General features: G+C 41.8%; 1 protein-coding gene across 4 annotated transcripts in view; it reads left to right on the plus strand.

The window, feature by feature from the left end:
- Window positions 1–24,114, plus strand: part of si:rp71-68n21.9 (kelch-like protein 9) — an 81,930-nt gene extending 57,816 nt beyond the window's left edge. For 2 of the 4 annotated variants that reach the window (XM_063050704.1, XM_063050701.1), the window contains exons 6-8: window positions 13,807–13,920; window positions 14,784–15,265; window positions 23,945–24,114. In XM_063050704.1, coding sequence (XP_062906774.1) covers window positions 13,807–13,920; window positions 14,784–15,265; window positions 23,945–24,025 — 677 coding nt within the window. In that variant the 3' untranslated portion in view covers window positions 24,026–24,114. Of the gene's footprint in view, window positions 1–13,806; window positions 13,921–14,783; window positions 17,219–23,944 lie in introns of those variants that run through there. The other 2 variants (XM_063050703.1, XM_063050702.1) reach the window with 2 other exon arrangements.
- The last annotated feature ends 456 nt before the right edge of the window (window positions 24,115–24,570 follow it).

A 24,570-nucleotide genomic window follows, 5' to 3' on the forward strand; every position in this document is an offset into this window, starting at 1 on the left:
CCACTTTAAAAAAATAATATGGATTTCTCTAACTTCTGGTAACTTTCCACACGTTTCACCCTCATTCCACATCCAAAAGGAGCAAGCAGAGTGATAGATGTTGGTGCCTTAAACCCACCGAGCTGTCCCACCAATGGGTCCACAAGGGGTGAAAGAGGAAACCCTCACTCTGCTGGAGATCACAGGCATTAACTGGGGAATATGAATCTGCAATCCTGCACCAGGCAAGACCTGGCTTTGGGTCATCCAATTCACTTCAACAAGGATTTCTGACTTGGTGATTAAAGGGGAAAAAAAAACATAGGTTATTTTGAAGTAACAATTTTTTAACGTGTTTTAATTTATGTTTTACATTAATTCTTTATGTTTTAATAAAATTATAATATTTAAATATTTATAGATTTAGAATTTTTAAAATTTAAAGGTTAATAATTTCCAATATAATTTGAGACAGTTAAAAAGTATTACAAAACCATCTATGAGGGGAAGCAAATCTTTAGTCCCTGGCCTTGCATTTTGACAAAAGCTGCCAGTGTTTGGTGGGTTGGGGAGTGTGAGGGGTGAAGGGCAGAGAATGAAGGCTTCAGAAGTACATCACCTCAGGCCCTGGTATGCCTTGCTGGATATCTCCTGGATGGCAGAGAGACCACTTGGCTCTCAACATGCGGACCAGGTAGGGGAGGGTAGTGGAGACTGAATCCGGCTCAGTACGGACGAAGATTATCGTAGCGGTGAATGTTTCTCACTCAGGTAAGGTACGAGGGGTGATTGATATGTTCGTGGCCTAAGGGAGAAGGAGTCAATTTTAGAAAACATATCACATTAATTTTTCAACATAGTCCCCTCCTACACTTACACACTTAGTCTGGCAGTCATGGAGCGTACGGATCTTGGACCTCCAGAAAGTGTCCACAGATGGGTAATTGATAAGTTTGTGGCCTAAGGTAGAAGGAGATGAGTTATACAGCTCTCATTACATGCACATGCAGGTCAACTCTTTGAGTGTTTATGCAGAAAGTTTGACGTTAAATACATGTTAGTAGGGAAGTGGTGTTAGGTAAATTGAAGGGATTGAAGGCAGATAAATCCCCAGGGCCAGATGGTCTGCATCCCAGAGTGCTTAAGGAAGTAGCCCAAGAAATAGTGGATGCATTAGTGATAATTTTTCAAAACTCGTTAGATTCTGGACTAGTTGCTGAGGATTGGAGGGTGGCTAATGTAACCCCACTTTTTAAAAAAGGAGGGAGAGAGAAACCGGGGAATTATAGACCGGTTAGCCTAACGTTGGTGGTGGGGAAACTGCTGGAGTCAGTTATCAAGGATGTGATAACAGCACATTTGGAAAGCGGTGAAATGATCGGACAAAGTCAGCATGGATTTGTGAAAGGAAAATCATGTCTGACGAATCTCATAGAATTTTTTGAGGATGTAACTAGTAGAGTGGATAGGGGAGAACCAGTGGATGTGGTATATTTGGATTTTCAAAAGGCTTTTGACAAGGTCCCACACAGGAGATTAGTGTGCAAACTTAAAGCACACGGTATTGGGGGTAAGGTATTGGTGTGGGTGGAGAATTGGTTAGCAGACAGGAAGCAAAGAGTGGGAATAAACGGGACCTTTTCAGAATGGCAGGCGGTGACTAGTGGGGTACCGCAAGGCTCAGTGCTGGGACCCCAGTTATTTACAATATATATTAATGACTTGGATGAGGGAATTAAATGCAGCATCTCCAAGTTTGCGGGTGACACGAAGCTGGGTGGCAGTGTTAGCAGTGAGGAGGATGCTAAGAGGACACAGGGTGACTTGGATAGGTTGGGTGAGTGGGCAAACTCATGGCAGATGCAATTTAATGTGGATAAATGTGAAGTTATCCACTTTGGTGGCAAAAATAGGAAAACAGATTATTATCTGAATGGTGGCCGATTAGGAAAAGGGGAGGTGCAACGAGACCTGGGTGTCATTATACACCAGTCATTGAAAGTGGGCATGCAGGTACAGCAGGCGGTGAAAAAGGCGAATGGTATGCTGGCATTTATAGCGAGAGGATTCAAGTACAGGAGCAGGGAGGTACTACTGCAGTTGTACAAGGCCTTGGTGAGACCACACCTGGAGTATTGTGTGCAATTTTGGTCCCCTAACCTGAGGAAAGACATCTTTGCCATAGAGGGAGTACAAAGAAGGTTCACCAGATTGATTCCTGGGATGGCAGGACTTTCATATGAAGAAAGACTGGATGAACTGGGCTTGTACTCGTTGGAATTTAGAAGATTGAGGGGGGATCTGATTGAAACATATAAGATCCTAAAGGGATTGGACAGGCTAGATGCAGGAAGATTGTTCCCGATGTTGGGGAAGTCCAGAACGAGGGGTCACAGTTTGAGGATAGAGGGGAAGCCTTTTAGGACCGAGATTAGGAAAAACTTCTTCACACAGAGAGTGGTGAATCTGTGGAATTCTCTGCCACAGGAAACTGTTGAGGCCAGTTCATTGGCTATGTTTAAGAGGGAGTTAGATATGGCCCTTGTGGCTACAGGGGTCAGGGGGTATGGAGGGAAGGCTGGGGCGGGGTTCTGAGTTGGATGATCAGCCATGATCATAATAAATGGCGGTGCAGGCTCGAAGGGCCGAATGGCCTACTCCTGCACCTATTTTCTATGTTTCTAATAACTCTTCTCCTTCTACCTTCGGCCACAAACTTATCAATCACCCCTGATGAGTTATTAACTTTAAACTTTCTGCATAATCACTCAAAGAGTTGAGCTGCATGTGCTTGTAGAGAGCTGTATAACTCATCTTCTACCTTAGGCCATGAACTTATCAATGACCCCCGCTGTGGACACTTTCTGGAGGTCCAATATCCATATGCTCCACGACCGCTGGACCAAGTGTGTAAATATAGGAGGGGACTATGTTGAAAAATAAATGTGCCAGGTTTTCTAAAATTGACTCCTTCTACCTTAGGCCACGAACTTATCAATCACTCCTTGTACAAGACACCGTAAGACTATAAGACATACAGTGCTGAGCAAAAATCTTGCGCATACATTTATAGCTAAGGTACCTAAGACTTTTGCGCAATACTATATTTGTCAACATGGAGTGGAGAGTGAGTTTGTGAATATGGCAGGAGCAAAGGATTTTGGGAATGGCGAGGGTGGAGTGCCATGGGAGTGGTGTGGGACAGGTGGCAGAAACATAGTGCCAGGGGCAGGGGTGCAGACACACCAGCCCTGCGACACCAGGCAAGGACATTTGTTTCCAAACAGTTGGTTTATTGATGATTATAGAAAGTGTCTCTGGAGCTTCTGCTCCCTCCACTTTCCCTTCCATTCCCCTCTTCCCAACTATGACTCCCTTCTCCCTGCCCTGTTCCCACTCTCAGTCCACAATACAGACCCATATCAGAATCAGGTTTATCATCACTCAAATTTGTCATGAAATCTGGGGTTTTTTTGTGGCAGCAGTACAGTGCTATACATAAAATTAATACAGTACTGTGTGGACATTATAAACACCCTAGTTCTTTATATGCTTAAAACTTTTGCACAGTACTCCAGGAACAGAATTAAGCCATTCAGCCCATCAAGTCTGCTCAACCATTTGATCCTGGGTGATTTATTATCCCTCTCAACCCCATTATCCTGCCTTCTCCCCATTACCTTTAACCCCCTTACTAGTTGAGAACCTATCAACCACCATTTTAATATACCCAATGACTTGGGCTCAGCAGCTATCTGAGGCAATGAATTTCACAGATTCACCACGCTCTGGCTAAAGAACATCATCCTCATCCCTGCTTTAAAGGGACATCCTTCTATTCTGAGGCCAGGTCCTCCGGTCCCAGACTCCCCCACTGTAGGAAACATCCTCTCAGTGTCCATTCTATCTAGATGCCTATCTAGGCCTTTCAATATTCAGTAGGTTTCAATGAGATACCCCCCCCTCCCAATCCTCTAAACTCCGGTGAGTACAGGCCCAGAGCCATCAAACGCTTCTCATATGCTAGCCCTTTCATTCCTGGAATCATTCTCGTAAACCTCCTCTGGACCCTCTCTAATGCCAGCACATCTTCTCATAGATATGATGCCCAAAACTGCTCAGTACTCAAAATATGGTCTGACCAATGTCTTATAAAGTCTCAGCATTATATCATTGCTTATATATTCTAGTCCTCTAGAAATGAATGCATTTGCCTTCCTTTCTACTAACTCAGCCTGCATGCAAGTTAACTTTTAGGGAATCCTGCAAGTCCCCTTTCAGCTTCAGTTTCTGAATTTGCTCCCTGCTTAGAAGATAGTGTAGGCCTTTATTCCCCAAAGTTCATGACCGTACACTTCCCTACATTGTATTCCATCTGACACTTCTCTGCCCATTTTCCTAATCTGTCACATCCTTCTGTATACTCCCTGCTTCCTCAAAACTACCTGCTCTTCTACCTATCCTTGCATCATCTGTAAATTTGTCCACAAAGCCATCAATTCTGTCATCCGGATAATTAACATATAACATGAAAAGTAGCAAACCCAACACAGACCCCTACAGAACACCATTAGTTTCCGGCAGCTGACCAGAAAAGACCCTGCCAGTCAGCCAATCGTCTATCCATGCTTTCCTGTAATACCATGGGCTTTTATCTTGTTTAAGTAGCCTCATGTACAGCAGTTCTTCTGAAAGTCCAAGTAACAACATCTAGAGGACTCTCCTCTCCCTATCCTACCTGCTATTTCCTCAAAGAATTCCAACAAATTTGTCACACAAGATTTCACCTTAAAAGATTTCACCAAGATGGCTATTTAGAACAGCTTGTTGTTCAGCCTACTAGGGGATCAGCTGTACTGGATTGGGTATTGTGTAATGAACTGGAGGTGATTGGAGAGATTGAGGTGAAGGAACCCTTAGGAGGCAGTGATCATAACATGATTGAGTTCACTGTGAAATTAGAAAAAGAGAAGCCAAATCTGATGTGTCGGTATTTCAGTGGAGTAAAGGAAATTACAGTGGCATGAGAGAGGAACTGGCCAAAGTTGACTGGAAAGAGACACTGGCGGGAAAGACAGCAGAGCAGCAGTGGCTGGAGTTTATGCGAGAAATGAGGAATGTGCAAGACAGATATATTCCAAAAAAGAAGAAATTTTGGAGTGGAAAAAGGATGCAACCGTGGTTGACAAGAGAAGTCAAAGCCAAAGATAAAGCAAAAGAGAGGGCATACAAGGAAGCAAAAATTAGTGGGAAGAGAGAGGATTGGGAAGTTTTTAAAACCTTACAAAAGGAAACCAAGAAGGTCATTAAGAGAGAAAAGATTAACTATGAAAGGAAACTAGCAAATAATATCGAAGAGGATACTAAAAGCTTTTTCAAGTATATAAAGAGTAAAAGACAGGTGAGAGTAGATATAGGACCGATAGAAAGTGATGCTGGAGAAATTGTAATGGGAGATGAGGAGATGGCAGAGGAACTGAACAAGTATTTTGCATCAGTCTTTACTGAGGAAGACAGCAGGATGCCGGACACTCAAGAGTGGCAGAGAAGGGAAGTGTGCGCAGTCACAATTACGCCAGAGAAAGTTCTCAGGAAGCTGAATAGGCTAAAGGTAGATAAATCTCCTGGACCAGATGGAATGCACCCTCGTGTTCTGAAGGAAGTAGCTGTGGAGATTGCGGAGGCATTAGCGATGATCTTTCAAAAGTCGATAGATTCTGGCATGGTTCCGGAGGACTGGAAGATTGGAATGTCACTCCGCTATTTAAGAAGGGGGCAAGGAAGCAAGAAGGAAATTATAGACCTGTTAGCTTGACATCCGTGGTTGGGAAGTTGTTGGAGTCGATTGTCAAGGATGAGGTTACAGAGTACCTGGAGGCATATGACAAAATAGGCAGAACTCAGCATGGATTCCTTAAAGGAAAATCCTGCCTGACAAACCTTACCAGTAGGCTAGACAAGGGAGATGCAGTGGATGTTGTATATTTGGATTTTCAGAAGGCCTTTGACAAGGTGCCACACATGAGGCTACTTAACAAGATAAGAGCCCATGGAATTATGGGAAAGTTACATACGTGGATAGAGCGTTGGCTGATTGGCAGGAAACAGTGGGAATAAAGGGATTCTGTTCTGGTTGGCTGCCGGTTACCAGTGGTGTTCCGCAGGGATCAGTGTTGGGGCCGCTTCTTTTTACATTGTACATCAACGATTTAGATTATGGAATAGATGGCCTTGTGGCTAAGTTTGCTGACGATACGAAGATAGGTGGAAGGGCCGGTAGTGCTGAGGAAACAGAAAGTCTGCAGAGAGACTTGGATAGATTGGAAGAATGGGCAAAGAAGTGGCAAATGAAGTACAATGTTGGAAAGTGTATGGTTATGCACTTTGGCAGAAAAAATAAATGGGCAGACTATTATTTAAATGGGGAAAGAATTCAAAGTTCTGAGATGCAATGGGACTTGGGAGTCGTCGTACAGGATACCCTAAAAGTTAACCTCCAGGCTGAGTCAGTAGTGAAGAAGGTGAATGCAATGTTGGCATTCATTTCTAGAGGAATAGAGTATAGGAGCAGGGATGTGATGTTCAGGCTCTATAAGGCGCTGGTGAGACCTCACTTGGAGTACTGTGGGCAGTTTTGGTCTCCTTATTTAAGAAAGGATGTGCTGACGTTGGAGAGGGTACAGAGAAGATTCACTAGAATGATTCCGGAAATGAGAGGGTTAACATATGAGGAATGTTTGTCCGCTCTTGGACTATATTCCTTGGAGTTTAGAAGAATGACGGGAGACCTCATAGAAACATTTCGAATGTTAAAAGGCATGGACAGAGTGGATGTGGCAAAGTTGTCCCATGATGGGGGAGTCTAGTATGAGAGGGCATGACTTAAGGATTGAAGGGCGCCCTTTCAGAACAGAAATGCAAAGAAATTTTTTTTAGTCAGAGGGTGGTGAATCTATGGAATTTGTTGCCACGGGCAGCAGTGGAGGCCAAGTCATTGGGTGTATTTAAGGCAGAGATTGATAGGTATCTGAGTAGCCAGGGCATCAAAGGTTATGGTGAGAAGGCAGGGGAGTGGGACTAAATAGGAGGAAATGGATCAGCTCATGATAAAATGGCGGAGCAGACTCGATGGGCAGAATGGCCTATTTCTGCTCCTTTGTCTTATGGTCTTATGGTCTTAAGTAAACCATGCTGACTTTGGCCTATTTTATGTGTGCCTCCAAGTACCCTGAAACCTCATCCTTAATAAAGGACCAACCACAGAAGTCAGGCTACCTGGCCTACTATTTCCTGTCTTTTGCCTCTCTCCCTTCTTAAAGAGTGGAGTGAAATTTACCATTTTTAGTTCTCGAGGTTATAACCAGCTAGTTATTGCTTATGGCGGGACCCAACTGTTGACCTATTTCTTGGTCTTAAATATTTTTTGAACTGATGCTTAACTTACTGGCCTGGTTAAGATATAAAAGTTTAACCTTTATATACCTTTGTTTGTTAGAAAAGAATCCAGCTGTGTTATAGCTATTCCAGTTGCCATACTCTTTCCAAAAGGTGGTATAAAAGCCAGAAGCATGCAAACTGTGTACAAATAATTTTGGGCAAATACATTCTCAGAGCAAAGACAAAATATTCTTGTCTATCACAAAGCTCCTATCTTTCATGAACATTTCTACATGGAAATTCAAGCAGATGATTCATTAGCATCTCCAGCGCTGGAAATATCTTTGAAAATCCCTGTGAATGGAAGCACCTGCTATAAGCAGATGGAACAGAATCAAGTCAGACAACTCTAAGTCGGCAAACACGAGGAAATCTGCAGATGCTGGAATTTCAAGCAACACACATGAAAGTTGCTGGTGAATGCAGCAGGCCAGGCAGCATCTCTAGGAAGAGGTACAGTCGACGTTTCGGGCCGAGACCCTTCATCAGGACTAACTGAAAGAAGATCTAGTAAGAGATTTGGAAGTGGGACTAGCTCTTCTTTCAGTTAGTCCTGACGAAGGGTCTCAGCCCGAAACGTCGACTGTACCTCTTCCTAGAGATGCTGCCTGGCCTGCTGCGTTCACCAGCAACTTTGATGTGTGTTGCATGCAACTTTAAATGGCCACTCTCCCTTTGGCCATATTCTTTGGTAGAGCTTTTGATTTTTTTTTGTTTTTACATTCTTCTGTCTCATACGCCACTTCATCCGTTTGTCTTTCCCTAGAGCCTTTTCAAACAGCACACCTTTTATACATGGATCTTATTTTATCAACTAGATAAAGTATCTTACAAGCTTTCCCCATTCTAATTAAGATTTGAGGATAAGGCATGCAAGACAGATGCTCCAATAGCTACTGATCTATTATACCACCCTCAAGACACCAAATGTCACTTTACTGTTTCTGTTCAACTGTTTCTGATGGCGAATAACCTCTGCCTGATCATATATCACACTTTTCTTTTTAACTGGTTCTAATGGTGAGAGGCCTATGACTGAGCTAATATTGCAGTCACAGGATTGAGAATAGGACAAATAATTTATAATATTCCTATTCCATTGACATTTCCACAGTCAACCCTTTTTATACTCCTACTATTTCAGTAATGTCTCAAATCATGGCGGGTGCTTGCAGATGACTTCAAACTCTCCTTGCTTCATTCAGAGGTTCCCACCTGCTTTAAGAAGACCACTATTATCCCGATACATAGAAACATAGAAAACCTACAGCACAATACAGGCCCTTCGGCCCACAAAGCTGTGCCAAACATGTCCTTACTTTAGAAATTACCTAGGGTTACCAATAGCCTCTATTTTTCTGAGCTCCATGTACCTGTCCAGGCGTCTCTTAAAAGACCCTATTGTATCCGCCTCCACCACCATTGCCGGCAGCCCATTCCACGCACTCACCACTCTCTGCGTAAAAAACTTACCCGACATCTCTTCTGTACCTACTCCCAAGAGCCTTAAAACTGTGCCCTCTCATGCTAGCCATTTTAGCCCTGGGAGAAAGCCTCTGACTGTCCACACGATCAATGCCTCTCATCATCTTATACCTAAGAAAAAGAAGGTAACTTGTGTTAATGTTTACAGCCCAGTGACTCTGACATCCACCATCATGAAGTGTCATAGCCAGTCTTTTGGACTACATATCAACTTCAGCCTTCCAGATGAAATTTTGCCAAAATAGGTGTATGGCAGAAGTCAACCCCCAGGTCCAACACTCATCTTGGAAGCATCCAGACTTTAAAGATACATACATTTAACCATTGTTTTATTGACTATAGCTTTTCCTTTAATACTACGGTTCTAGACAAACTCATCAACAGTCTCCGAGGATTGAGAGTCAACACTTCCCTTTGCAATTGGGTTGTTGATTCCCTGACCAACAAACTACGATCAGTAAAAATAGGCAGCAACACTTCTGCTATGATTATTTTCAAATCTAGTGCTCCCCAGACTACGTCTTCATTCCTCCTACTCGATTCCCTCTACAGGCATAATCGTGTGGCCAGATTCTGCTCTTACTCCATCTACAGGCAATTGCCACTGTGGTGGACCCTATCCCAGTCACAGTGAATCAGTGTACAGGAAGGAGATAGAGAGGTTACTAACATGGTGTCATGAGAACAATCCTTCTCTCAATGTCAACAAAACCAAAGAGCTGGTCATTGACTTCAGGAAGTGGGTAGTGTGAATGCTTCAATGGTGCTGGGGTCAAGAGGGCCGAGAGCTTCAAGTTGCTAGGAATAGGCATCACCAATAGCCTGTTCTGATCCAACCACATGGATAACAGAGCCAAGAAAGCTCACCAATGCCTCTACTTCCTCAGGAGACTAAGGAAACTTCACATGTGCCCATTAGCACAACAACTGCTTTGACCATGACTGAAAGAAACTGCAGGGAGTTGTGGATACTACTGGGAACATAATGGAAACAGTCTCCCCACTATGGACCCTGGCTTGCAGCTTCAATAAAGCAGCCAACATAATCAAGGACCCCACCCATGCCGGACATTCCCTCTTCTTCCTAAGAGGCAGAAGATACAAAAGCTTGGATGTACCTACCACCAGGCCCAAGGACAACTGGGATACGCTCATGTTTTCTGGCTGAAGTATGAGTGGAGTGTTGCATTCAATCAGTATTTGGCATGGGGATTCTACAGAGGAAGAATATTAAGACTAATATAGTCATAAAGTGAAGTCCAAAAGAGTTGCATCTAAGGCAATCAGACTTATGATTTCCTGGTATTGATTTGTAATATTGCCCACAGTTTTCTATGCCTAATTTCAAAAGAGCGTTCGTGGAGAGATGGGGTGAGCTCCAGACACAGTTCTAGATTTAATCTCTACTTGATAAGAAGGAAATTTCTATGTATTATTGGATTTGGACAAAATAAGTTTGTTGATAAAGAATATTTAAATAAATGACACAGACAGAATTAGCTTGATGAATATGAAACCAGCCAGTACAAGATCAAAATAACTAACCTTCTATAAAAAGAACACTCAGGAGAATTCTCCCCCTGATCTGTGGGTACAAAGTTATTAGTGAAAATGAACTATAATATTATCTGGTTTATAATTGGATAATAGTTACTCTGTGTGCCACAGTTCCCATGGAGACATTGGATTGCGTAGAGGGAACGAGAGTTTAAAAGAACTGACCTGGGGCAGTCAGCACATTTTGCGTGACACAATTCCCAAAGAGAGATTGGATTGCACATAATTAAGCACTTGGCAAGACCCAATAAAAAGAAGTTAGGTTTAAGTGGAGCAGCTGTTGTGGGAGTGGGCCAGAGTTAGAGTGGAGAGTTGAGATTTTGGTGAGGAGAGGCGAAGGCCTTAGGTAGATTTCTTTTTTCATTACTACGGCACCTTTAGAGCAGTGGGATGCCAGGAAGGAAGGCTCCTCTTGTGGGATGTTGAAAGTCAGGGAGATCTCCAGTATCCCTAAAAACTATACTTGCAGGAAGTACGTCCAGATGCAGTTTCTAACAGACGGTGTTAAGGAGTTGGAGCTGGAAATGGATGGACTCTGGATCATTTGGGGGGCTGACAGACAAGACATACAGGGAGGTAGTTACATACAAGGTACAGGGTACAGGTAACTGTGCAACTGTCAGGAAAGGGGATAGGCAACCAGCAGAGAGTACCCCCTGTGACGGTTCCCCTCAGCAAGATGTTTACTGTTGGAGGGGAAGGGGATGACCTTGCTGAGGAAAAGCCCCAGCAGTCAGATCTCTGGTACTGAGTCCAGCTCTGTGGCTCAGAAGAGAAGATGGGAGATTCTGAATTGGAGAAAGGTCAATTTTAATGGTATCAGAAAGGATCTGGCAAGCGTGGATTGAGACAGTCTGTTTTCCGGCAAAGGTGTACTTGTAAGTGGGAGATCATCAAGATCTAAATTTTGAAAATACGGGGAGTTCCTATCAGAATACACAGCAAAGATAATATGTTTAGGGAACCTTGGTATTCAAGAGATATTGAGAACCTGGTTAAGAAAAAGGAGGAGGTGCATAGCAGGTAGAAATAAATGAGGTATTTAAGAAGTTTAAAAGATTCAAGATAACTCTTAAGAAGGAACTCAGGAGAGATAAAAGAAAGCATGAGGTTGCTCTAGTAGACAAGGTGAAGGAGAATCCTAAGGACTTCTACAGATATTTTAAGAGCAGAAGGATAGCAAGGGATAAAGTTGGTCCTCTGGACGATCAGAGTGGTACTCTATTCATGGAGCTGAAAGAGATGAGGGAGATCTTAAATGCATTTTTGCATGTGTATTTACTTGTGAGATGGACACAGAGTCTATAGAAGTGAGGCAAAGCAACGGCAAGGTCATGGACCCTATACAGATTACAGAGGAGGAGGTGATTGATTAGTCTCAAATTGCCTGACACGGTGTTCCATTGGACCCTTTTGGAGGCTAGTGCAGAAATTGCAGGGGCCCTAGCAGTGATATTTAAAATATACATCGCCATGGGTGAGATGCTGGAGGATTGGAGGATAGCTAATGTTGTTCAATTATTTTTGAAAGGGTCCAAGAATAAGCCAGGAAATTATAGGCTGGTAAACCTGACATCGGTAGTGGGTAAGTTTTTGGAAGATGTTGTAAGGGACTGGATATATAAATACTTGGATAGACATGAACTGATTAGGGATAGTCAACATGGTAAGTTGTGTCTAACCAGTCTTAAAGAGTTTTTTTGAAGAAGTTACCAGGAAAGTTGATGAAGGCAAGACAGTGGATGCTGTCTACATGATTTTAGCAAGTTTTAGTTGCTTACCGTTCAGGATGAGGTAACAAATTGGATTAAACACTTTCACGAGAGAAGCCAGAGAGTGGTCATAGATGGTTGCTTCTTCGACTGGAGGCCTGTGACTTAGTGGTGTGCCACAGGGATCAGTGCTGGGTCGTTTGTTGTTTGGCATCTATATCAGTGATCTGGATGACAATGTGGTAAACTGGATCAGAAAATTTGCAGATGACACCAAGATTGGGGGTGTAGTGGGCAGTAAGGAAGACTATCAAAACTTGCAGCAGGTTCTGAACCAGTTGGAAAAACGCAGATGGAATTTGATGCAGGCAAGTGTGAGGTGTTGCATTTTGGGAAGTCCAACAAGGATAGGTCTAACATGGTAAGCAGTAGGGCACTGAAAAGAGTGGTAGAATAGTGGGATCTGGGAATCAGATGCATAATTCTTTGAAAGTGGTGTCACAGGTAGATAGGGTCGTAAAGAAAGCTTTTAGCACATTGGCCTTCATAACTCAATGTATTGAGCCCAGAAGTTCGGATGTTATGTGGAAATTGAATAAGACATTAGTGAGGCCTAATTTGGAGTATTGTGTGCAGTTTTGGTCACCTACCTACAGGAAAGATGTAAATCAGATTGAAAGAATGCAGAGAAAATTTACAAGGATGCTGCAGGGACTTGAGGACCTGAGTTATAGGGGAAGTTGAATAGGTTAGGACTTTATTCCTAGAACATAGAAGATTGAGAGGAGATTTGATAGAGGTATACAAAATTATGAGGGTTATAAAGAGAAAAATCCAGTTGAGGTTGGGTGAGAGGACAACTAGAGATTTTCGGTTAGGGGTGAAATGTGAAATGATTACAGGGAACATCAGGGGCAGCTTCTTCACTCAGAGGGTGGTGAGAGTGTGGAATGAGCTGCCAGCACAAGTGGTGGATGCGGGTTTGATTTCAACATTTAAAAGACATTAGGATAGGTACATGGATGGGAGGGGTATGGAGGGATATGGTCCAGATGCAGATCAATGGAAGTAGGCATGGACTAGATGGGCTGAAGGGCCTGTTTCTGTGCTGTAGTGTTTTATGAGTCTATTCTATAATTGGAATAATATATCTCAGCAGCCAAAAATGACCCTAGGTATTCTGGAATGTTATCTTTCTTTAACCATTTCATTTATTATTCAGATGTTTTATGGTATTGTTAGTGATGTAATAGATTATTCACGGTCTGTGGGCAATCTTAAAAACCAAATGATTTTTACTCAGCCAGATGTTGTTATATTAGACAAACAACAAAGGCCAGCTGTCAATTTGTAAGTGGTCCAATAGGAACACAGAGATATGCAATGAAAAAAGATTATATAATTGGCTCAACAGTAATTACAAAATCAAATGTTTGTGCTTTGCAGCAGCTATTGGACTAAATTAGATGATTCTGAAAGACTATATCTGAATTTTGCCACCATTGGTTCCTGCTTGGATGTAAATGATTGCAATTTAATAGTGCTGCCCTGACAGTGAAATTAGTATTTTATGCTCATCAGTTTGATCAAGCACAAATTTAAAACCAAATGATCTTTATTTTTCTGGTAATTTCAGCGACAGTGGAACGCTACAATACAGCGATGAATGAATGGACTTACGTCACTAAACTGGCTGAGCCTCATTACGGACATGCAGGGACTGTTCACGGGGGATACATGTACATATCAGGTAGAGAAAAATTAAAATGATCATCTTTGACAGTACTATGACATAATTAGAGTAAAATTATTTTTCTTACAAGGATATACTGTGTTCTAATACGAAAACATGAAAGTGTTTAAGGGTCTATCATTGTTCCATATTTGTGCAAGCATCCAAGTTGTTTCTGTGCCTTAAATGTCACGTAAACTAGATCAGTATTAAGCAATTAAATGAGCATGCCTTTATATATAATTGAGCTGCTTTCAACACTATCCTACATTCATAAGGAATGATTTGGATATTATATACTTCCCAGTTTTCTGACGGCTGAAGGCCCGGCCTGTCCTGAGATTGGAGGACGCTGTACGGATGGGTGGGTTGGTAGATAGGAGGCAGGAAAAAAGGTTTGCGCTGTTGTTTTGGTGTTGCTTTGGACATGCTACGCTGGCACCAGAGACAGGATTTGCCCCAGCGCATCCCTGGGCTGTGTTGGTTGTGATGCACTTCACTGTATACTTTAATGTACACGTGAGAAATGAATGAACCAGAATCTGAAATGTGTAATGAATGAACAAATACATGAATAAATGGAATCTGAATTGTGTAATTATGAATGTATGAATGAATAAATGAATGAATCAAATCTGAATTGTGTAATGAAGTATTGAAGATGATTAAGTGTATTGTTGATGTACTTGAAATTGCAGTAAAGTAAGTCCAATGGTACCTTTTACTGTGTATTTAGAGGACAGTTATAACTCAGATGTTTGTAAATCATCTGAAAGAATCAAAGTCTAAAGAAGGGCAAAATAAGCCCTTCATGTCATGTCATGAGGCAAACAATTAGTTTCTTTATTATGACACTAATAATCTTTGCATTGAAATTATAGGTGGGATTACCCATGATACATTTCAGAAAGAGCTACTGTGCTATAATCCAGAAACTAACACCTGGTCCCGGAAAAGAGACATGTCCACTGTACGTGGGCTACACTGCATGTGTTCCATTGAAGATCGCCTTTATGTTATTGGAGGGAACCATTTTCGCGGGACAAGTGACTACGATGATGTACTGTGTTGTGAGTACTATTGCCCCATTAGCGATCAGTGGACTGACATTGCTCCAATGCTACGTGGACAGAGTGACGTTGGTGTAGCAGTTTTCAACAGGAACATATACGTTATTGGAGGCTACTCATGGAACAATCGTTGTATGGTAGAAATTGTCCAGAAGTATGATCCAGAAAAAAATGAATGGCAGAAAGTTTTTGATGTACCGGAATCACTCGGTGGCATACGGGCATGCACCCTGACAGTTCACGTGCCAGAGGATGAAATAGAATCACCATCCCAAGAATCTCCATTTTTGGGAGTAAGTGGAATGACTTGTTTTAATATTAAATGCTGACCGCTGTATATTTCTCCTTATAGTGCTGTTTATCGTTTCCTTTGAAAATGCCGAATGCATTTCCAAGCCAAGTTGTTTACAACAGCTTGGCTTGAAAGGGACATTGATGCCTTGTAACCTCCAGGTTTTATGACTGATATGTTTATAGACTGACCATATATTGCAAATTTATCACTTAAGGGAGAAATTAAAATTTTAAATGGACCCTGCCATTGAAATTGTCTCTCATGTACAGACATAATTATTCCTTTCTGTAATATTTGTCTTTTTTTCCCAATATTGCTGGTTAGTAAGGTGAGAAAGAAGGACAGAGCTTCAAAATGCATCAAGTGTCATATGTATACATGGTTTTAAGTTGTACTTAGACTCCCTGTGAGTACTACACTGGTTCCCACTTAAAAAAACAGTTAACAAACTTCCATTGATGATATCATAAATTAATTATTTACTTACCCATAATTATAAATCAATCAGGCGTCTACATAAAAAAGCCCAGACAAAAGCCTGTAGGCTTCTGTACCTCTGTGATCTTCTCAACTGCCAAGAGTGTTGGTATTCTCCCGGTGTCCACACTGGGAATTCCTGATTCTGGTGAATTACTTCCACTTCTGTGCTGTGCGTTGTCATTTTTAGCTCTATGATGTCCCTTCCAACTTGGGCTCACCTGGACCTCTCCTTCTCAATCTCAGTCCTCCTGTTCTTAGTGCACACATCATCCAATTGATTGATACCATTCCGTATCTGTCATTTGTCTTTACCGTAGAGTTCCTGACTCCTAGCAAATCTACCTTCTGCATAGCTCCACCTTGACAGCCCTCCATGCACTGACCTGATTATTCTCAAGGTGCTGTCTACCTAAAACTATTTCCTCTGACCATGATTTGCGCCACCTTTTCTGACTCGTCACTTCATCCACCCCATCTCCAGGTTGGCCTGTACAAACAGCCATGTCTGCACGTTAGCTGGGGGGATATTCTGTGTTGGAAAGGTGCTGGTAATCAAGAACAACGCTAGTCAATTCTTCATGGGTCACATGGATTGCTTCTCTCTACCACTCCCTGGATGTGCAGACGGATCATTCAGCTAATCCATTGAACACTGGTAATACTAGGATGTGTCACTCTGTTTGAGTAGAAGAACTGTATAAAGTGTCCTGACCTAAAATATGGATCATAAATAGATTCATAATCCAAACTAATTGGATCCTGCAACTTTGGGTAACTCATTCACCTTTTTGTCACCAGGATTTGCTTATTGTATGACCACCTACTTTTCTGCGTGTTGCTGCAATGCTCTGTTTCATCACCCAGAACTTCAAAGACATGACTCCCTCTCAGGAATACCTCCAGCTGCTCCACGTACAGAACAAACTTTGATGCTTTACTAGCTTACCAACATATCTGCCATATCCACTACTCGTCATTATTGCTCTACCAAGTGAACTCCAGTCCCTTTTACTTCAAAACATTCATTTACAGCTTTACTCGTTCTTGCAGAAGCACCACCCATCCTTTATTGTAGCATCAGTCGATTTTTCTCCATTGTGATGGAGCTTCCTACCAAAGGTCCTTTACTAAAGCCTAACAACTAATTAATTGGTGTTGTTAGCTTTTAACGATGTATTGAAATTCTTACTCTTAAAAAATATACCAATTCAGTATGTACTGCATTTTGCTGCCATAGAAACAACTCTCAAACATCTGTTCATACAAATGTATTACCTCTGCAAACTCCTGCCGTAGCTGGGTGCCTATTGATTATGATAACTGTCTCATCTTCAGCAAATAAACCTTGAATATCAATGTGTAATAAGCCATGAACATTTGAAAATCTGTAGCTCAGCAACTTTGTTTTTGGCAGCAGATTATATTTGATTTTTCTCAAGCCATCACCTTTTAAAAAGCAATAAAAAGTTAAATTGATTAACATTATTAAATTTTTTGGAATATTTTCTCTTGTCACCTAGTTGTTTGTGAAAGGAAATTCAGACAAAAATATGAAATGCTGCCAACCTAGCATAGCAGTGAGTCACAGCAAAGAACTGAATCTTTTTTTTGAACTAGTTATTCTAAATGCATTCTGCTTTTCCATATGAGATTCATGATTCAGCCTAGATTGGAAAATTTTGAACAGACAGCTTGAGTGAAATGTCAAGCATCAATGCTCCAGTGCCCAACGTCTTTTAATTATTAGCATTCAATGCAAGGTAAAGAAATGGCACAGAAGTATTGGCTGGAGGGAAGAAAACACAACAGGTCATTAACGGAATTCCCTCTGAGTTGGTTCAACACATCCAACTAATTCAGAGCAGGAATCAATTAACCTGGAAGGTCAAACGATCTTTTTAGATTGAGCTAATTACAAGCCAGAAGGAATTATCACTCTTTGAACATTGTGTCCATTTCTAAGGTGATTCACATGCTGGAACAGTCCAGTAAATGCCACAATGCTGGTCCTTATGTAGGACTTATGTAGAATCAGCTGCAGTGTTATGTTTTTCGCTCTATATAAAGATGTCATCACCAGTTTGGTCCTATGTCCATTTGGTAAGTTAAGGCAATAGAAAAGAAAGAGCCAAAACTTAATTTCAATTTTCATATTACAAGAAAAATAAAGAGACATAGACGGCAGTCTCTGGTATAGATGTTTTAGTACATGATATTAAGAAAATATTCACTCTTCCATAAAAGTGGTTTGTAGTTTTCTTCACTGTTTGCTGACAACCTTTAAAATTTGGTGAAACACTTCCTTTTTAAACATTTTTACCCAAACGTTCTGCCTGTGTGGTTCAGTAGGCTGATAATAAAGTGAGATTCAGACAGACAAATGGACCTCCAGCTGACCTAAATTTTCTTGTGACACCATTTGCTGCAGGTTTCTCATTTGCAGCTACTTTCACATTTACATACAGGAAGCTGTAATTAAAAAAAAACTATTAATTGCATGTAAAGGAGGCTTCATATTTCTCACTTAGATCTGATACTTCCTGATAATTCAGAACTAACATTTTTCACAAAGTGAATGAAATAATGAAAAGAATACTTTATTGTCATACAGTAAGATTTTGAGTGATTTTAATTCCTTATAATTCAGAGAATTGCATTCCAATTTAATCATATTTTAATGCTAAATAATTATTCACAAAAACAAAGTTAATTATTGATGAGAAATACTATTCATATCTCCCTAAGTTTTTAGTCACAGAATCTGAATAGGTAAAAATTACTCGCAAACCATTAGGAAAAAATTAGCAAAACTATACATGATCTTTTTAAACAGACAGCTCCACATTCTTTTTCTTTGTGTTCAGTAGAGTTCAGTAGGGTGACCTGTACAAAAAGGACGGGTTACACTTGAATCCTACGGGGACCAATATCCTGGCAGGGAGATTAGCGAGGGCTACTGAGGTGACTTTAAACTAGAATGGTTGGGGGGTGGGAATCAAATTAAAGAGGCTAGGCGTGAGGAGGTTAGTTCACAACAGGGGGATGGGAACCAGTGCAGAGAGACAGAGGGGTGTAAAGTGAGGGTAGAAGCAAAAAGTAGTAAGGAGAAAAGTAAAAGTGGCAGGCCGACAAATCCAGGGCAAGCATCAAAAAGGGCCACTTTTCAACATAATTGTATAAGGGCTAAGAGAGTTGTAAAAGAGCACCTGAAGGCTTTGTGTGTCAATGCAAGGAGCATTCGTAACAAGGTGGATGAATTGAAAGTGCAGATTGTTATTAATGATTATGATCTAGTTGGGATCACAGAGACATGGCTCCAGGGTGACCAAGGATGGGAGCTCAACATTCAGGGATATTCAATATTCAGGAGGGATAGACACGAAGGAAGGGGAGGTGGGATGGCATTGCTGGTTAAAGAGGAGATTAACGCAATAGAAAGGAAGGACATAAGCCGGGAAGATGTGGAATCGATATGGGTAGAGCTGCATAACACTAAGGGGCAGAAAACGCTGATGGGAGTTGTGTACAGGCCACCTAACAGTAGTAGTGAGGTCGGAGATGGTATTAAACAGGAAATTAGAACTGTGTGCAATAAAGGAACAGCAGTTATAATGGGTGACTTCAATCTACATGTAGATTGGGTGAACCGCTGAGGAAGAGGATTTCTTGGAATGTATGCGGGATGGTTTTTTGAACCAACATGTCGAGGAACCAACTAGAGAGCAGGCTATTCTAGACTGGGTTTTGAGCAATGAGGAAGGGTTAATTAGCAATCTTGTTATGAGAGGCCCCTTGGGTAAGAGTGACCATAATATGGTGGAATTCTTCATTAAGATGGAGAGTGACATAGTTAATTCAGAACCAAAGGTTCTGAACTTAAAGAAGGGTAACTTTGAAGGTATGAGACGTGAATTAGCTGAGATAGACTGGCAAATGACACTTAAAGGATTGACAGTGGATATGCAATGGCAAGCATTTAAAGATTGCATGGATGAACTACAACAATTGTTCATCCCAGTTTGGCAAAAGAATAAATCAAGGAAGGTAGTGCACCCGTGGCCGACAAGAGAAATTAGGGATAGTATCAATTCCAAAGAAGAAACATACAAATTAGCAAGACAAAAGTAGGTCCCCTACAGACAGAAACAGGTGAATTGATTATGGGGAGCAAGGACATGGCAGACCAATAGAATAATTACTTTGCTTCTGTCTTCACTAAGGAGGACATAAATAATCTTCCAGAAATAGTAGGGGACAGAAGGTCCAGTGAGATGGAGGAACTGAGCAAAATACATGTTAGTAGGGAAGTGGTGTTAGGTAAATTGAAGGGATTGAAGGCAGATAAATCCCCAGGGCCAGATGGTCTGCATCCCAGAGTGCTTAAGGAAGTAGCCCAAGAAATAGTGGATGCATTAGTGATAATTTTTCAAAACTCGTTAGATTCTGGACTAGTTCCTGAGGATTGGAGGGTGGCTAATGTAACCCCACTTTTTAAAAAAGGAGGGAGAGAGAAACCGGGGAATTATAGACCGGTTAGCCTAACGTCGGTGGTGGGGAAACTGCTGGAGTCCGTTATCAAAGATGTGATCACAGCACATTTGGAAAGCGGTGAAATCATCGGACAAAGTCAGCATGGATTTGTGAAAGGAAAATCATGTCTGACGAATCTCATAGAATTTTTTGAGGATGTAACTAGTAGAGTGGATAGAGGAGAACCAGTGGTTGTGGTATATTTGGATTTTCAAAAGGCTTTTGACAAGGTCCCACACAGGAGATTAGTGTGCAAACTTAAAGCACATGGTATTGGGGGTAAGGTATTGATGTGGATAGAGAATTGGTTAGCAGACAGGAAGCAAAGAGTGGGAATAAACGGGACCTTTTCAGAATGGCAGGCAGTGACTAGTGGGGTACCGCAAGGCTCAGTGCTGGGACCCCAGTTGTTTACAATATATATTAATGACTTGAATGAGGGAATTAAATGCAGCATCTCCAAGTTTGCGGATGACACGAAGCTGGGCGGCAGTGTTAGCTGTGAGGAGGGTGCTAAGAGGATGCAGGGTGACTTGGATAGGTTAGGTGAGTGGGCAAATTCATGGCAGATGCAATTTAAACTGGATAAATGTGAAGTTATCCACTTTGGTGGCAAAAATAGGAAAACAGATTATTACCTGAATGGTGGCCGATTAGGAAAAGGGGTGGTGCAATGAGACCTGGGTGTCATTACACACCAGTCATTGAAAGTGGGCATGCAGGTACAGCAGGCGGTGAAAAAGGTGAATGGTATGCTGGCATTTATAGCGAGAGGATTCGAGTACAGGAGCAGGGAGGTACCACTGCAGTTGTACAAGGCCTTGGTGAGACCACACCTGGAGTATTGTGTGCAGTTTTGGTCCCCTAATCTGAGGAAAGACATCCTTGCCATAGAGGGAGTACAAAGAAGGTTCACCAGATTGATTCCTGGGATGACAGGACTTTCATAAAGAAAGACTGGATGAACTGGGCTTGTACTCGTTGGAATTTAGAAGATTGAGGGGGAATCTGATTGAAACGTATAAAATCCTAAAGGGATCGGGCAGGCTAGATGCAGGAAGATTGTTCCCAATGTTGGGGAAGTCCAGAATGAGGGGTCACAGTTTGAGGATAAAGGGGAAGCCTTTTAGGACCGAGATTAGGAAAAACTTCTTCACACAGAGAGTGGTGAATCTGTGGAATTCTCTGCCACAGGAAACAGTTGAGGCCAGTTCATTGGCTATATTTAAGAGGGAGTTAGATATGGCCCTTGTGGCTACGGGGATCAGGGGGTATGGAGGGAAGGCTGGTGCAGGGTTCTGAGTTGGATGATCAGCCATGATCATAATAAATGGCGGTGCAGGCTCGAAGGGCTGAATGGCCTTCTCCTGCACCTATTTTCTATGTTTCTATGTTTCTATAAGTCATTTGCAATTTTTTGAACTTTTTCTTGATCTATTTCCAAGGCCTATACCAAAGTAGTATTGTAAACATGCATATCCCTCATGATCAGTGCACACAAAATGCTAAGGAAATCAGTAGGTCAGGCAGTATCTACAGACACGAATAAACAGTCAATATTTTGGGCCAAGACCCTTCATCAGGACTGAAAAGGAAGGGGGAAGAAGCCAGAATAAGAAGGTGGGGGAGGAGCATACGGAGTTCAAGCAAGATGATAGGTGAAGCCAGGTGAGGAAGAGCGGGGACTAAGTAAGATGCTGGGAGCTGACAAGTGGCAAAGGAGATGGGCTGGAGAAGAAGGAAATGATAGGAGGGGAGAGTGGACCATGGGAGAAAGGGATAAGTAATGGACACCAGCGGGAGGTGATAGGCAGGTGAGGGGAGAAGGGGTAAGAGGGGAACCAGAGTGGGGAATTGAAGGAGAGAGAAGGGGGGGAGAATTTACTGTAAGTTGGGGAATTTACTATAAGTTGGAGAAATTGATGTTCATGCTATCCAGTTGGAGGCTACCCAGACGAAATAAGAGGCATTGCTCCTTCAACCTGAGAGTGGTCTCATCATGAACAACACGATGAGGCCTGGCCTGCTGAGCTCCTCCAGCACTTTGTGTGTGTTGCTCTGGATGTTCAGTGTTTAACCGTCATGATTTTATATTGCAATTATCTTTGGTTTAGCTGCAGTATTCAAGCCAGAGTCAGAAATCCACCGGGAATTTGCCCTCTAAACCACACACTATACCGGCCTGGGAATGCATTTCCATTCCTTCACTAATGCTACATCAGGTTCCTGGAAATCTTTCCAACACCATTGTGGATTTCCCCACACCTCAAGCACTGCAGCAGTTCAGGAAGGAAACTCACCACCACTACAACGGCAACCAAATTGTAACTTAACCTATGAAGTCCACATCCCTTAAATCAATATATATAGAAAAGGGCTAATTTATCCTGTAAAGTCTGCATTCCTCAAATCTCTCTCTTTATATGTATATATTTTTTTTTTAAATATAAAATTGGAGAGCCCAGTACACCTTTGAAAATCTTGACTGTTCTCATAAGGGATATTCAAGGTCCCATTCTTATCACCTGAATCTTGTAAATCTCACCTGTATCACAGGCTAACAATCTGTTTGTCAGGGATAGAGAAGTGTATCATCATATAAACAACAATTAAATGAAGGCCCAACAAGCTGCTCCTCAAATTCTGAATCCTCCCACCATTACACACCGCTCTTCAAAACCAAAATTGTTCAGACAGAAAATCATGATGTCTTGTACTTTTCAGCACTATCAATTGGCGGAAGGAATCTATGACAGGATTTCAGTCAGAGCATTCCAAAACTCAAAAACCTGTCATGCAGAATTGTATTCATGCCTTTGGATGTTATTGGAGATGCTGAGGAACTTGGAAGGCTTAGGAGATATTAAAGAAATGATTCTTTCTGTCAAACATTAGATAAAAGGGAGGACCAGTCTTGATAAAGCTAAAATGCTTATGGTGATTTCATTCAATAGGAGCTCAGTCTTGAGTTTTTCTTTATGCAATGGTATTACCCTGCTCTTAATTATAATAGAGCAAAGTATCTGTAATGTCTGGAAAGATAGATTTACTTCAATCTCCAGAATCTCTTTATTATTGAGCATATGATTTAAATCAAACATTCCAATAGAATAGTATTTATTTTTGGTATGGAGCAATGTACATTTAAAAATACGTCTTTGAGTGGGAGCTTGAAACATTATGGAGTGCCAGCTAATCACTTCACCATGACCAACCCAGTCCCTTGATGTCCAGCTCCTGGACACTGACATCTACCCTTATCAGGGTACCAAACTGCTTCGGTCACAGCCTCTTGGACAGCATACCTGCCCTCACAGACTGCTCTTTCAATCAGCCCTAGGCAGCCATCTGAAAATGCACCATCAAAAGTAAGCTGTTTGTGGATAATCAAGGACAAGCATTGTCCAAGGGAAAGGAAGCAGCCTTCCAACAACTGGACTGGGCAGGAAGTGTAATCTAGCACAAGGATATTGAAATATGCATATTTAGCAGTGAGACAAAGTTTTACTTTATTTTTTAAATTTTATTTAGAGATACAGCGGGGAACGGCCCCTTGCAGCCCAATGAGCTGCGCCTCCCAGCAACTCACCTACTTAACCCTAGCCTAAACACAGGACAATTTACAAAGACCGATTAATCTATGAACCAGTAAATATTTTGACTGCAGGAAGAAACCAGAGCACCCAGAGGAAATCGTGGTCGTCACGGAGAGAATGTACAAACTCTTTACAGATGGTGCCAGAAATAAACTCCGAACTCTGATGCCTGAGCTGTCACCGTGTCATGTAACCACCACGTCACCATAATGTTGTGTCTTATAGCATTAAAATTATTAAAGTATCTGTCCTTCAAGTTCTGTAAATGTTTTTATTCTGTTGTAGATGTTTATGAATGCACCATCATTGATAAAGTATTCTCTCAAGAGGTATTGTAGAGGGAAAGTTAACCCTGGTAGCAGCTGCTGTGCCCCAGATGGACAAGGGGCTGATGGAATTCTGGCAATGGTGTCACTGCTGAGGAACCCAATGGACTGTCAGCAGCTAAGCAATAGAGAGAGAAAAAAAAACACTCCCTGTTAGGCTGAGCAAACTCTGAACTTTGGATGGGGATAAAGCAATCTGCAGTTCGTTCTGAATTTTCTCAGTCAGGTCTTCTTATGTCAGAAGTGTACCTTTATACAGAAACAAATAGAACAAAGCAGCACTGTGCACTCCTAGCTGCACTGTAAATATTCACTAAAACTAAGGAAGCTCCAGTTTGTGACGGGACGGGAGAAAACTTGCTGTGCACAAA

The sequence above is a fragment of the Mobula hypostoma genome, chromosome 6 (genome assembly GCF_963921235.1).
Source record: "Mobula hypostoma chromosome 6, sMobHyp1.1, whole genome shotgun sequence".
NCBI classification, from domain to species: Eukaryota; Metazoa; Chordata; class Chondrichthyes; order Myliobatiformes; family Myliobatidae; genus Mobula; species Mobula hypostoma.